The sequence below is a fragment of the Osmia lignaria genome, chromosome 1 (genome assembly GCF_051020975.1).
Source record: "Osmia lignaria lignaria isolate PbOS001 chromosome 1, iyOsmLign1, whole genome shotgun sequence".
Classification (NCBI taxonomy): Eukaryota; Metazoa; Arthropoda; class Insecta; order Hymenoptera; family Megachilidae; genus Osmia; species Osmia lignaria.
In genome coordinates, this window is record NC_135032.1 from 12,797,896 (window position 1) to 12,811,620 (window position 13,725).

Below are 13,725 nucleotides of genomic sequence, written 5' to 3' on the forward strand. Positions count from 1 at the left end.
AAATTAAAACGCAAACGAGGTAAAAAAATGAATTTCAAATTCCCCGTGTTTCTCATAAATTTCGAGACGAGATAAAATCTCAAGTATTCGCTAGTAGAAGCTGGAACGCACCGATCTATGTGAAATTTGAAAGTGAAATCAGAATCTCGAATCACGAGAGAAAAGACGTGTACCGTTCATTCGTTTCATGAATTTTTCACGCCTCTTACGATATTATCATCGAAGCCTGCGACAGACTTGACAGATATTTCACTTGAAAAACGAATTTCAAATCAAATAACATCCGTCTCTGTTTTCTTACCTCATCAAAACTGGCAAATAGTCTGACGACAACCAGATATCGAAACATTTTCTCTATTTCTGACCTAATTTCATTGCTCCATGCGATATTGAATTGCTGTTTTATGTAACAAAAACGTATTTTCCTCGTGACGAAACCATCTGCGAAGACAGTTTATAGGATACTATTACAATAGAAGATTCTCCGACAGCTGTTACCATAGTCGTCTCATAAACTTGGAAACTTTTCCTCGAACACCAAACGAGATGAGAAATTGCTCGCGCTGATAAGCGAAAAACCTAATATTGACATCGAACTTTTCTACGATGCAACAATTTCATTACAACATTACACACGAATGTCGCAAGGATAAAAAGACACAAGTGCACAAGTGCAACGCATGATGCTTAAAATCAACACAGAGCTTCATCATTCACATGCACATTCATCAGACAAAAAGCAAAAGAGAAAAGAGGGAAATTTACCTAGAGGTCCCTTCGATTTCCATAGTCCCTTGATCAGCGTGGGGTCGCCGCGGCGCCAGTCGCGCCACCCTCGGCCCCGACGAGGCCAACCTGCCCCACCGCCACCGGCAGCACCGCCACCGGCTCCACGGCCGGTACTTCCCCCTGATATCCCAAAACCACCCCCAACTCCACCGGCGGCGCCGGTGCCAGAGCCAGAAGCACCACCGCCAGCAGCGCCTAGGGTGCCACTGCCAGCTATGCCACCGCCGGGGCCCGGGGTGCTCGGCGAGCCAGCCTGCGGCTGTCCATGGCCCCCCGCCCCACCACCGCCCTGTGGCAACGGCAATCCAGCCGCTTTTTTTATCCAAAGCAGCGTGAAAAAGTAACGAATTCTCATCAAATTTATTGCCGACCACCAAGGAGGGGAACGACGGTATCGATAAGGGTACTCGAGTTTCTCAGGAGTCTGTGATACACCGTGTACACACCTAACGATTTTATCAGATTTTTCAATTTTTCTTTATAACACATGGTTCAATTGTAACGAAAGCCTAAGGGTCGAGATAAGGGTGTCTAAGAAAAATCGTTAGGTCTACGCACAAGTGTGGTTTATCAGGGTAGAAGAGAGCAATTCGTGGTCGGGGAATCGTGCTCCTTTAATCACCGCCAGAGCCGGAAAATTTACTCGATCGCGGAAAGTTTCTTACGAACAGAATTTAAATCACATGCAAAGAGATCGTTATGCCTCATTTACTTGGACGATGGGTAGGATCTACGAATAAATTTACCGGCCCTTTGAATCTCTCAGTCAGTGCCAGTTGATTTGCATGCGGAATCGCTAAGAATATAAGAAGATAAAAAAAAAAAGGATCTATTCTGCAGTGTTTATAGAAATGAAATTAATTTCACCCGAAATTGTACACTTCATCGAAATTTTCACGGCACCTATAATGCATACCTGTTGATGGTCACACAAAAATATTAATTCTTTGTATTATACCAAAAAGGTAGAAAAAAGAAGGAAAAATAGATCAACGGATATTTTTCCATCAAAAACGGGATATCGTTTGAAAAAAAGAAAAGCATACACAGCTAAACTTTATCATCTCTATAAACTAAACCCATTTTCTATCGTTTGCACTAAAAAAGGATTGAAAACTTTCAAAATTTGATTTACTGTTTTTACGAACGTTTCGTAAATAAAAGCTGACCGATTTTCGCGGTTGTTTGTTTTTCAGAATGCAATCATTTATCCCATCTACCCTCTCATGATACAATTTTAAACAAAAATATATTAATAGACAATAAAAATAGATTTTTAACAGGTCTATTATAGAATTTTTGTTCTTGATGCGCTTTAAAATGATAATTTCAAACTTTCTTATCGCGCGGACACACTCTAGTCCACTGCAGTTTAAGCAGTGGTCCCATAGGGAAAACTTTACAGCTACTTTAAAACTTCCTTCCTTTAATTAAATTTTACGGAATGACTATTTCATGTGTAAAAAGATACCTTGACCACTTATAGCGGTAAATTATTTCGCCTTGTTAATTAGTGATTGTAATATCACGCTTACTTCCAATTGCGTACTAATTGTAAGTATTACTAATAGGACATGGTAAAGACTTACCGCATAAGCAGAGGAACAAAGTACTGGCAAGGAAGATCAACCCCATAACGTCATCAACAGCACGTTTCTGCGAATCTCATGTTACGCTGCACTATCGTCTTTCTTCTTCTCTGGTGAAACTCGATAATGCTAACTTAATCATCGGAAGAACGGCTTCTGAAAAAAGAAAATGTTTGCATGTTAACAAAATGGCGAGGTAATCGCACACGTGAAAGTGACGCGAAATCTGACACGAGCTGATAACGCAAAGACATTGTAAAACTAGCTTACAATTTGATTAATTAGTTGATCCCTTTGTTGATACGGAGCGATTAGTACCGAAACACTCATTATTTCTACTCAATTTTTCACGATTAACTTTCACGGATTACGCAACTCCATGCACTACCGGTTCCCGCCATTAACTAACATGGAGGTTGGCGGCAAACGCAGCAGCCCCAGCTACCGGCGAGAATAATAAACTGAACGTTTCGTATACGATTTATTGATAAGCTTATTACGCACTTCGAAATAAAATAATATCAAAGAAGACTTTATTTCACGTACCGACTGAATGAAATTATCTTTATATTTATCATTAGTTTGTGATACTTAAATAAAATTCTATTTCAAATGGCAATATTAAAGTCGATTCTAATATTGCGTATCGACTGATAGATCGCAACGCCATCACGTTCGCATGGCTAAATCCGAAAACTAAGCGCGCAAACCTGTTGACACTTGTCATCGGTGTGAGCATAAGTAATAAGGCAAAAATGTGAATGGAAGTACTGTAGTTTTTGTAGTTGCGTTGTGTTGATTAAAAACAAAGTGGACTTGCTGATACTGAATCATTCGCGACGTGCTATTCATAATGATTAAAAAGAAAAGATGACGGAACAAGTCTTCGCCACTGCTGATAAACTATCGAAAGTGATAAAGAATATACAGACATGTTTGCAGTGTATGATTTGGTAAGTTTATAATTAATATGTAAACGTTCATGATGCCTGTGTAATAATATCAAATGTTCATTACATAAATTATTAATATTTTCATCTTATAGGTTCATGTCTTAGTAGAGGTTATGTTTCATTACGTTCTCGATCATTTTTTAAATTACATTGTATTTGTTATGAAATAAATATATTGAGTTTATCTTGTCCGTAACTTGCTTTGATTTTATAATTTTATTTACAAAATTAATATCATGTGAATTTTAAGTTATTATGTAATAATACTCTGTCTGTTTAGTATATAGTATTGAAATTTCCTAGTTGTAATTAAGATATGATTAATAAAATACATTTATTATACAAGGTGCAATTATTTGTAAAATATATTACTTTATACGTAACAACCGATATCTGCATTACCAAATGTAATTGTATTTTTCCAATTAGACTCAAGTGTCGCTCAAAGGAATTAAAGTAACTTAAGCATTTTAATTTCATTGTACATAGATCATCATCCATATTCCAAAACTCATTGCACTGCCCCTCAGCTTTCTCATAATTTATTCCCTTTGCTATAGCTTGAAGCACAGGTGTGTAAGGGATTAGATGCTTTTATCTTTCAGTTTGCATACTATATCTAAGCCTGTGAAAACCCTTTGCGGACATCGATTTTGCAACACTTGCATCCAGACAGTGTTGCAAAACAAAAATGCATCCTGTCCGCTATGCAATTCTGCCCTCCATCGACGTGCTATTTCGACAGACGAGGACATGAAAACGTACATAGACCGGCTGGATCGATTGATCGAAGCCATTAAAATAGACTCTGGCATTGATAGTAAGTAACTTGATTGATCACTATCTTATCACGTTTATGATAGTCATCTTATCGCGTTGATGTAATAAAATATTAATAAATAATCGAGGTAAAATCACCTAAAATATTATGTTAAGATCTTAAAAGAGCAATAAATTCAGATTGAAAATTTAATCCTACACCCACCAGATTTATATTATTTTTAATTAAATGTTCCGTGAAATGGAAACGGATAGATAACATTGAAGAAATAATAAATAGAAAAAGAATGTATCGGGAGAGCAATAAATTTCTCGTGTTGCACCAGAGCAATAGATTTGAAGGGAGCTAACATTTTTCCCCCTATAAACTTTTTCTCCGTTCGATAAGAAAAACATGAAGCTTTAAAGGTAGAGGAAGCCGGGTGCATCTACCACAACATCATGTTCACTCGGGGTCAGCTATTCGTTCCCCGGAGTGAAGAAGCTGCACTTTCAAAAATTTAACTCTCACTGTTCTTTGAGGTTCCTATGTTTTACCAAAGGCATTCGAAAGCTCAATTTTTTATCCCCTCGTAACGTTCTATCGAATACAGAGAACGTTTAACGTGTCTCTATCATTTTTTTTTTTTTTTTTTTTTTTTTTTTTTTTTTTTTTTTTTATTCGATGACGTTTGTTAAAAATATCAAACGCTTCCGTTTTCGATATGTAGTTATCAAAGACACTTTTTAATTTAATTTCCATATACCACAAAAAATTCCACTCCGTCATTCTTCGTTTTTTAAATAAAAAAGTTAATATTTAAAAGTAAAATTTTTCATCACATTCACAGACGCTAATGTATTTATAAAATGAAATAATACGTTGCGAAGAAAATAATCAAACAAATGCAACTTCGAAGTCTCTTCCTTCATAATATACGGAACTGCAATGTATAGGTCAATTTCCTGATGTTCTTCTCAATGGCTAACTCTCAACTCCGACTTTTTCCCAAATGCATTCTCGTGCTTGCAGCCTGAAGCACGCGCGCGCGCATTTCCATGAAACCAAATAAAACTTCTTGAAACTAACCGCGGATGGACACTTTACGAGCTAAAAAGGATCCAGAAACGTAGACAGCTGTCTATGTAAAAGTTTCAAATAAAATGCTATCCTTCTGTGCAAACACCTGAGACTTTAACAGAATTGAAACGAAACGCTCGAATAGGATATGAAAAATTTGAAAATTAATTGAATTAGAATTGCAAGTTTCATTTTTCATAAAAATTTCATTTAAAGAATCTACGAACTTTTACAGTATCCTCTTACTTGGACAAACCACGAAACACCAAAGAGAGTCACTCTCCAATCACCGCCGATTATCATTACGAAGAAAACGTTCAACCAAGTTGTTCCGGCATGAATCGAATATCGAAAAACCACGAGGAACCTCGCACATATTCTAAGAAAAAGAGAAAGAATTTCGAAAATAATGATATCCTGAAGTTTCTGTCTAAATACAGCCTCTCTGGTGTCGAACCTCTATCCGCTGAAACTACGAACGATGATCAAAATCTGCCTGAAAAGGATGAGAATTCCAAGGTGCACAGTTGGTTAAATGCATTGCCAGAAACCGAGGCTTTTGATGATCCTGATAAAATCATTCCCGAACATCCCGCTGAGTGCAATCTCGACGATACCTTGGCTATGTCTGTATCACAGGGCTGCAAAGACAACAAACTGGAAGATTACGAGGCTGAAGAGCAGCAACAACGTCAAAGCCCTTTGAGGAGATCCTTGTCAAACAACCAGGACAAGGATAATGAGGAAGAGAGGGGTCTTTCTAGGTCCTCCGAAACGAGGAATCATGGCTCCAAGGTGAAATTGCCTGACGAACAGGCAAATTCAAGGCCAACTACATCCGGAATCACGAAATCGAGCGAAGAATGCAAAGAAAGATCGACCGACGTTCAGAGGACGTCTCCCTGCGACATGTTACCCTCGATGAAGAGGAACTGGTCCTCGGTCGCTCAGTTTGGCAAAGAGATGCGCACAAAGAAGAAGAAAAAGCTGAAATCTTTGAACGTCAGCAAATCGCGATCACACGAAGAGACTACAGTGGATGAAGGAGCTAACAAATTAAGAGAGCCGAAGGATGCGAGAAGAGAAAGGGAATCCAGAGTACCTTCAGGCGTTTTCAAGGATCACTTCAAAGAAAAGGATCTTCCAAGACGGAAGAGCGTAGAGAGTCGTGAAGACCCTGAAGCAGCCACAAGTATGGTCAGAAGTGTTATAGATCTTCGTAACCTGGAGAAGAGTCTGCCCAACGTCGAAGAAAGAAGAAAACGCGTAGAAGAAAGCATCGAAAGATCCAATACGCCCATCAACATCACTAGAGTTACTACAGACCGATCTGATCTTGATAAAACTCTACCAAACGACGAAGAGAAAAACGCAGAACGTTTGGAGAATTCTACTGTAGAGGAGTCCTCTTTCATCGTGTTGGAAGAAGGTGAGCAGGTTCGTATACGAAATTTGGACAGTCATCGGATGAACGACATCATCGGCATTGCGGCAGATGACGTCGAGACTCGTCCCGACTCGACTGGCAATAAAGATCAAATGGAAAGTACGCTACCTCTGAAGAAGCGACGCAATATGTCTCACACGCCACCGTCCAAGTTGCCTATCGAAGCAGTCCCCAATAAAATGACCACTGATCGATCGCTATCTAACACCATGAACGAGTCCACCTCTAAATGTCAATCTGTAACGAGTCGGACCTCGAATCGTGGTAGATTGTCCTTAATCAACCATAATACCGATCGCAGGTCCAACGATTCTTCGCCTTCGAACGGTGCTTCGCGATTATCAGATGCCAAACGCGATCTGAACCGACAGATTGATGAAGGTCTTAACAATAATGCTTCCAAAAGAACTATGGAAGACAACAGACAAGAGGACAGGTCTCATCCCATCAGAATAGAAAAACACAAAGGAGACAGGTCTCTGGTGTCGTTTAAAAAGTTAGGCAAGATTTTCAAGTACGGTAAAAAACGCACTAAATTTTTATATCTGGGATCAACTCGGCGCGAATCGTTATTAAGTTTCAATGTAGAGAGTAAGTACAAGAAACCGTGTAACTTTGTAGATTATTTTAACACGCCGTGTTACCAGAATATAAAATTAGAAACCACGTTTGGTAGTAGTATACATGTTACTGTAAACGATTCAATGATGGTAACAGAAGATAATATTAAAGACCTAACTGTGCCAGAGGCAGAACCTTTAACGAAGACTAAGGACGTATCTGAAGAAGCTACCGTAAAACAAAATAATCCCAAAGAAACTGTCCCAGCTATCAATAACGTTCAGAAACCTTGCACCTTGGATGTAGTGATTGTCTCCAATGACGAAAATGATGAACAGCCTCACTCACTCGTTGTATCACCCTCTCAGAACGCAATGTCCAAAAGCACAGTCAAACTAATGTCTCCCTCGAACGATTCTCAGCTGAGGTACTTGTCCTTCGACTCACCCAGCAGCTTTGTTGAAAAAACCTCCAGGTGCGATCGCATCGAAGCTGTTAAAGTCACCGATCACAATAGGGATAACTTGTTAGAGGTAAAAGGAGAACATTCCAAAGCCCTGATTCGCAAAACATCCGGGAATTCCGACAATGATTCGCATTGCGACTTAGCCGCCAAGAGGAAGAGATCAAAAAAGATGTCTACCGATGAAGAAGGTGATGGTTCTAAATCTGATTGCAGTTTCTCGTCAAAAACTACCTGTATCAGGGGCTCGAAAAAGTTAACGACTCGCAGCAAGGACGAGAATGTCCTGTCCAAATCTAGTACTAAATGTGCAGATGTTGTGTCACTCGATTCTGATTCAGACACATCAAATTCTCATTTAGAAAAGTACAAGAAGGTGTACAAAAGAATAATGTCACCAGCCCGTTCTGACACAGGTTCTTCTAATCTTTCAGTAAAAAACAGGAAGGATTCGACTGATTCCCCTCCAGCAAAGCGGAAGCGAACAGCATCTCCGGATTCCGACTACGAGGTCCAGTTAGAATCCTTGGTAAATGGTTGGTGCGAGGACTTGAACATCTCTGATTGTGAGAAGAAGAAGAGCAAGTCGAAGGCAGCTCGTGCGAAGCCTGCTCAAGTATACAAACCTCTTTCAGCATCCAACTCGGCGAATATAGCTAACATTCATTCCTCGCAGCCGAGACACCTGTCCGAGTTTGCCTCCAAATTGGCTACCGAAGAATGGGACAAAGTGGTCCAAGTGGACCAGGATTCACCTGACTTCGGCGCGACCATCGACAAGATCCAGAATATTCGAAACAGCGCTACAACTTCCGTAAATGGAGATAGTAAAAAGGCAGACACGAGGGAAGCGACCATTACGGATAATTTTAATGAGCTGAACTTTGATACCAACGCGTTCGATGATTACTTGGAGGCGCACGAGATTAAAACAGCGTTTAATCGTGACGAACCTGGTGTCACCGGAAGTTCGAATGCGCGTTCGTTGAACAAGAACGTCATGCTGGCACATCGATCTAGTAGTTCGGATAAGGAGAATAAATGTATAGGAAAAAGGATGTTGTACGGATGCGATAGCGATGATGATGTCACTATGATAAAGGATAACAAGAGTAACGATAAAATGAAAGCATTAGAATCAACTAGCGAGCAGGTGAAGAGGAGGATCAGCGGGACAGATAAATCATCCATGCGTAATTCGACGACTTCTGATCATGAGAAACCTGCTGTTGGGCTGCAGGGAAATGTGGATGACGATGATTTGACGATGAAAGAGGTGGATTATGAACAAGACTCACTCATGAACGTCACGGAACATGATTTGTTGATTAAACAATTTGAAGAGGATTTGTTTGGAAAACCTCTTTTTTCGAGCGATTCGTCTAGATTGAAGGGACAGGAGCAAAAGACGCCGCAGAAGACGAATAATAGGAATAAGGTCTGTTTTCTTTTCCTTTTGTAAATTTAAATATAATCTTCTTTGCATCACAATAACGTCTCGATCCAGGCTGATTTTTCCATGCCGTGTTTCAATCGTCATGATCGCTTTAAACTGTTCATTTATAAATCAGAATTCAATAGTTCGTGAAACTAATGAAAATTTATAAATCAGAATTCAATAGCTCGCGAAACTAATGAAAATTTATAAATCAGAATTCAATTGCTCGTGAAACTAATGAAAATTTCATTAGTCGATTAACATTTAGGTCTATAATTACACGGTCCTATTTATCTGCTGACATTTATTATACGATGCATAATCGTCTATTCGTCTGCTTATGAGATAAACAAAAACGAACATCCTTATCTTACTAGATAAGCATTCTCAAAGACTTGTTCTGCTTTGAAATATCCAGGACACCGAACACTCGGCCGACGAAGACGACATTGTCGAGAACACTCCTGACACAAAGACAAAGAAGTAAGTAAAACGACCCTTCCATTCGTTGCTTCCATTCTTTTGCAAACCATTTTCTAGCACACACAAATATTCTTCAATCGATAGAGCTATTAGTATACTAGAGACATAAATATAGATTCTCCCTGAAGAATATAAAAATAATATGAAAACTAATTTACATCAACAGTTCGATCCGAGAAGGTTCAGTGATATCATCGTCAACAAGAAGTACCATACCAAGTACTCCGTGCAGCAGGAAAAGCATCCATCCTTTATACCAAAGTACTCCAAAAGTTCAACAATCATCGTCAAGGATCGAATGCAACTCCGCGATAAAGCCAGCACCGATAAACAACGAGTCATCGCTTAGACGTATGAAGACTACACTGGGAATTATGAACAATTCGAAAACGCGAAAATTATGTTTCGTGTGCAGTAGTTTGATACTTTCGCAAGTGGAACAGGTGAAAAAACTAGCGCGAATGATGAACGCTAAGTATCTGATTCAGTTCGAAGAAGAGGTGACACACGTGATCGTGAAGGTGGACGAAGGGAACAATGGAGCGAGTAAAACCCTTAAGTATCTTCAAGGTATCGCGCACGGGAAGTGGATCGTCAGCTACCAATGGGTGATTGATTCCTTGAAGGAGAGGAAATTAGTAAACGAAGAACGTTACGAGGCGGTTGATTGCCTTACGTTAGAGCCCGGACCGCGAAATTCGCGATTAAGGCAGAAGGGTCTGTTCGAAGGATTCGCTTTCCTGTGTAAAGGACCCTACGCTGACGTCTCTGTTGAACAATATCAGGTAAAATTTCTTGGATAAATTTTCATCGATGTAAATAGTCTAGTCGTGGTAGCATTGAATAATAATTCTGATAGAATTCGATAGTAATCTTCTCAGTAGTTCTTAAGGATGTCTTAGTAACCGAGCGATGCATTTTATTTACGTTTTTCCTGCTATCCAATCTTGCCGCGCTATTTAAACTTGAATCGCTGCCAAGTCGTACAACTTGAAAAATACATTCTCCTTCAGAACTTGCTACGAGCCGCTGGTGCTACGGTACTAGACTCCTTGAATGATCTAACCGCGGAAAAGAGTAAGCTGAAGATCATCATGATACAGGCGGACATTCACGACTACGAGACTATCAGTAAGTCCATTATTTTCTTTTGCAATTATGCGAAGAGCGAATCAAATTACATATGTGTAGGCGATACAATTCAAACTTGTTCTTTTTGCAGTGAAATGGTACCAAAAGGCAGGCGCTGTTCCTATTGTCCATGAGTGGGTGGTGCAGTGTATCAGTCAATACAAATTGGTATCATTCTATCCGTATCTTCAAGAATTATCAACTGTGGAAGTTCTAGCACTTGGATTTCCGGATTTCCTAGTCGAAGGAGAACCTGACGAAGATTCTGATATCACCTCTAACATGTCGATGTGATGAATTATTAATTGTCTTCCTATTTATTCAAGTTACCATTCAAGTTCGCTAAAACAGCGACCCAGAAACATTGTATAATTTCATCTATATAATTTCTGAAATCGAGTATCGCTAACAGAGAGAATTTTTGTTTCTGCAGAGAGATTGCTTGTTTATTTTACACGTGTTGGAGTCGAACCGTGAACGGTAAAAGTGTTCTATGTAATTGATTAATGTGTACTGCAGTTGCTAACGATTTCAAAGGCAATTTGATTTTTGTTTTTGGAAATTTTGTTTCAAGTCAAAACAATTTTTCCCGTGAAGCTGGACTTCAATTTGCAATCGAATTTTTATTAGTTATCGAGTTGTAAAATACTCGTGTAATTGTCTTTATTTGTTTGCGATATACGAGTAAGTGAAAATAGAAACAAAAATTGTACAGTTCTTGAAACATTAAATTGCATAATTTTTGTTATTGTTACTAACTTAATATTTACGTTTCGTGCCATACTGTGATCCATATATCAAAAAATATATTCTGTATTAAAAAATTGTGGCTACCAGTTTGAGCCACACCCTTAATATTTTATTTCTATATCTGACTCGCCTGAATCGATGTGTTACGTGTATCATTACGCTCAAGGGCAACTTAGGCTTCTTTTGGTTAAGTATGGAGAGAGAAGTCTCATTCACCATATGCCTTTGATCTTTGGAGAACTCTGGGAGAGCCTAGGCCCTAGGGAGATCCTAACTTAGAACCTCTAGCCTGGGACTCGAAGAACATGAACAAATAAAACGAGTAATGAAACACTTCTCCCCCTACAATTTCTTTTAAGTAAAAGAAGTTTAAGCACGCAGCTATACGTGAAAGAAGAGGAAATTTTTCTAGATGTCCGTCTATGAGTTTAATTAAAATGATATATGTTAAATAGAGCCAAACATACATCTTGTATGTTATATTTCCTTCGCCATAGTGATTAAGGGTTGAAATCAGAGGACACCTTGAAAGGTTGCCTTATTAGAGGCGTGCAATATCATCGTCTCATTATCATTACCATCATCATTATCATTATGGGTGGGATCACAGAGGCTGCGTGTTGCGAAGGGGCATTCGGACCACTACTCACGTATTCACCGAGAGACACGCGAACGATATTGATTTGCCCGGGACCACCTGTAGCCAACATTCCCGGCTCGCACACCACCACACACCGGTGGTTATGAATCTCGTTCCAATTGCCACCAAGTGAGGAGAAATAATCACTGTGGTGTGTTCAAAGTGCCTTACACATATACCCATATGTAACTTTGACACAAGAAAATCAGAGATGTATCCGTTTTTTAGAAATACTAGCTCTATTCTGGCGGTCAACATAAATTGGTGCTCTTTTATATAAAACACAAAATATTGTGACTTGAAATTTCGTATATCGCCTTATGTTGTTTGTCATGTTAGGCGACAAGTGTCATATCAGACGAAACTTTATGGTTGTCACAAGTGTAACAGCGATCTCCCATGAGAAATTGTATGCGTATCGAAAAAAAAAGCAAATTTCTTCACACAAGTTTAATATTTGTTTTTGTAAAATGAATCAGTAGATTATAAGATGATTCGGTTTACGTTAATCGAATGGATGATAATTATTTTTGTACATTTCTAATGCGCTTATTAAATTTGCTATATGTTTAATTAATTATTGTTTTATTCAATAGAACCTACGTAACATTGCAGTAACATTGTTCAAAATTTCTGAATTTGCAGGATCAAACTTCACCTATTTCATTTTCCCCTCAGCTTACACTGCTGTATGTTTGCGAATCGTTCGCAATTGTGCATAGTATCGAACGTCTCCATTGTAGTTTCTCCCTTGTACACGAGCCAATGTACACGAATCACGTCCATTTATATTCTACCGAGTACAATCTTGATACATTCGCGAACATGTCAACAGTAGCCTCTCTTAAAACGCTAACTTATGGATTCCTTGGCGAATCGGAAATTCTATCGACAGTTTCTTTGCTGTTTGATTATCTATCCACGAATGGGGTGGACCACCCCCTCTGTTACGTTCGTTATTACTAATGTAATAAAAATTCTTCCATCGTGAAAATTTTCCTCGTGTTTGAACATTTATTTAAATGAAAGAAGAAGAGGAAGAAGAACAGAAGGAAAATGGAAAAATTCATTTTAGTTTAAATTTCTTCTTAAGGAAAAAAACGAAGACTATTTATTCAATCCAATAATTTGTGTATGGTGTTCTTGATGTACTTTAAACAGCAAAGTACAAAGTACAGTAAAGAACGAAGTATGTACACGTACGACAATAAGACGAGTAACTATTGTCTTTTCGTTCGTGCAACTTTTTCCAAGACACGTACCCGCGCTACACGAAGGACAACAAAAGCCTCGAAAGGTTGGCTCTGTTATTTATTCAAGAATCGCTTACACGATTTCGCACTCGGTCCACTAATTGCTTCCGCTGGCATCAGCATGCACGCGCAAGTGTATTTTCACCGTTTCCCGAGTGTCCAGCGTCGGCTATCTTTAACCCGTTTAACCTGCAGCCAATAATTGACCAACTCCACCAATATTTCGTTCATCCTGATTATCATTTCATCCTATTGATCCTCCTACAAAATTATACATGAGACCATCTGCGAGACTAATTGAACGTGTTCCGCTAATCCGATAAAATTTGCCTATCATATTAATCCACTTGATGATCTATAGTATACATATGGGGGATGATTAAGTTTT

At 38.9% G+C, this 13,725-nt stretch overlaps 1 protein-coding gene across 3 annotated transcripts; it reads left to right on the forward strand.

The window, feature by feature from the left end:
• Positions 1-3,073: 3,073 nt before the first annotated feature.
• Positions 3,074-12,767, forward strand: LOC117606286 (uncharacterized). 3 transcript variants are annotated; one of them, XM_034328586.2, is made up of 7 exons: positions 3,074-3,331; positions 3,892-4,151; positions 5,407-9,080; positions 9,499-9,563; positions 9,730-10,348; positions 10,577-10,694; positions 10,786-12,767. In XM_034328586.2, exons 2-7 carry the CDS (start codon positions 3,920-3,922, stop codon positions 10,986-10,988), a joined length of 4,911 nt encoding a protein of 1,636 aa, XP_034184477.2. In that variant the 5' UTR covers positions 3,074-3,331; positions 3,892-3,919; the 3' UTR covers positions 10,989-12,767. The 3 variants fall into 3 exon arrangements, with proteins under 3 accessions (XP_034184477.2, XP_034184474.2, XP_034184478.2); XM_034328583.2 differs by having other exon boundaries at positions 3,937-4,151; positions 10,786-12,765; XM_034328587.2 differs by lacking the exon at positions 3,892-4,151.
• The last annotated feature ends 958 nt before the right edge of the window (positions 12,768-13,725 follow it).

Bases quoted from the DNA above. Each gene is read 5' to 3' on its own strand.
- LOC117606286 (XM_034328583.2), top strand. From the start codon at position 3,249: ATGACGGAACAAGTCTTCGCCACTGCTGATAAACTATCGAAAGTGATA. The intron at 9,081-9,498 runs GTCTGTTTTCTT...TGAAATATCCAG, and splicing joins AGACGAATAATAGGAATAAG to GACACCGAACACTCGGCCGA. The intron at 10,349-10,576 runs GTAAAATTTCTT...ATTCTCCTTCAG, and splicing joins TCTCTGTTGAACAATATCAG to AACTTGCTACGAGCCGCTGG.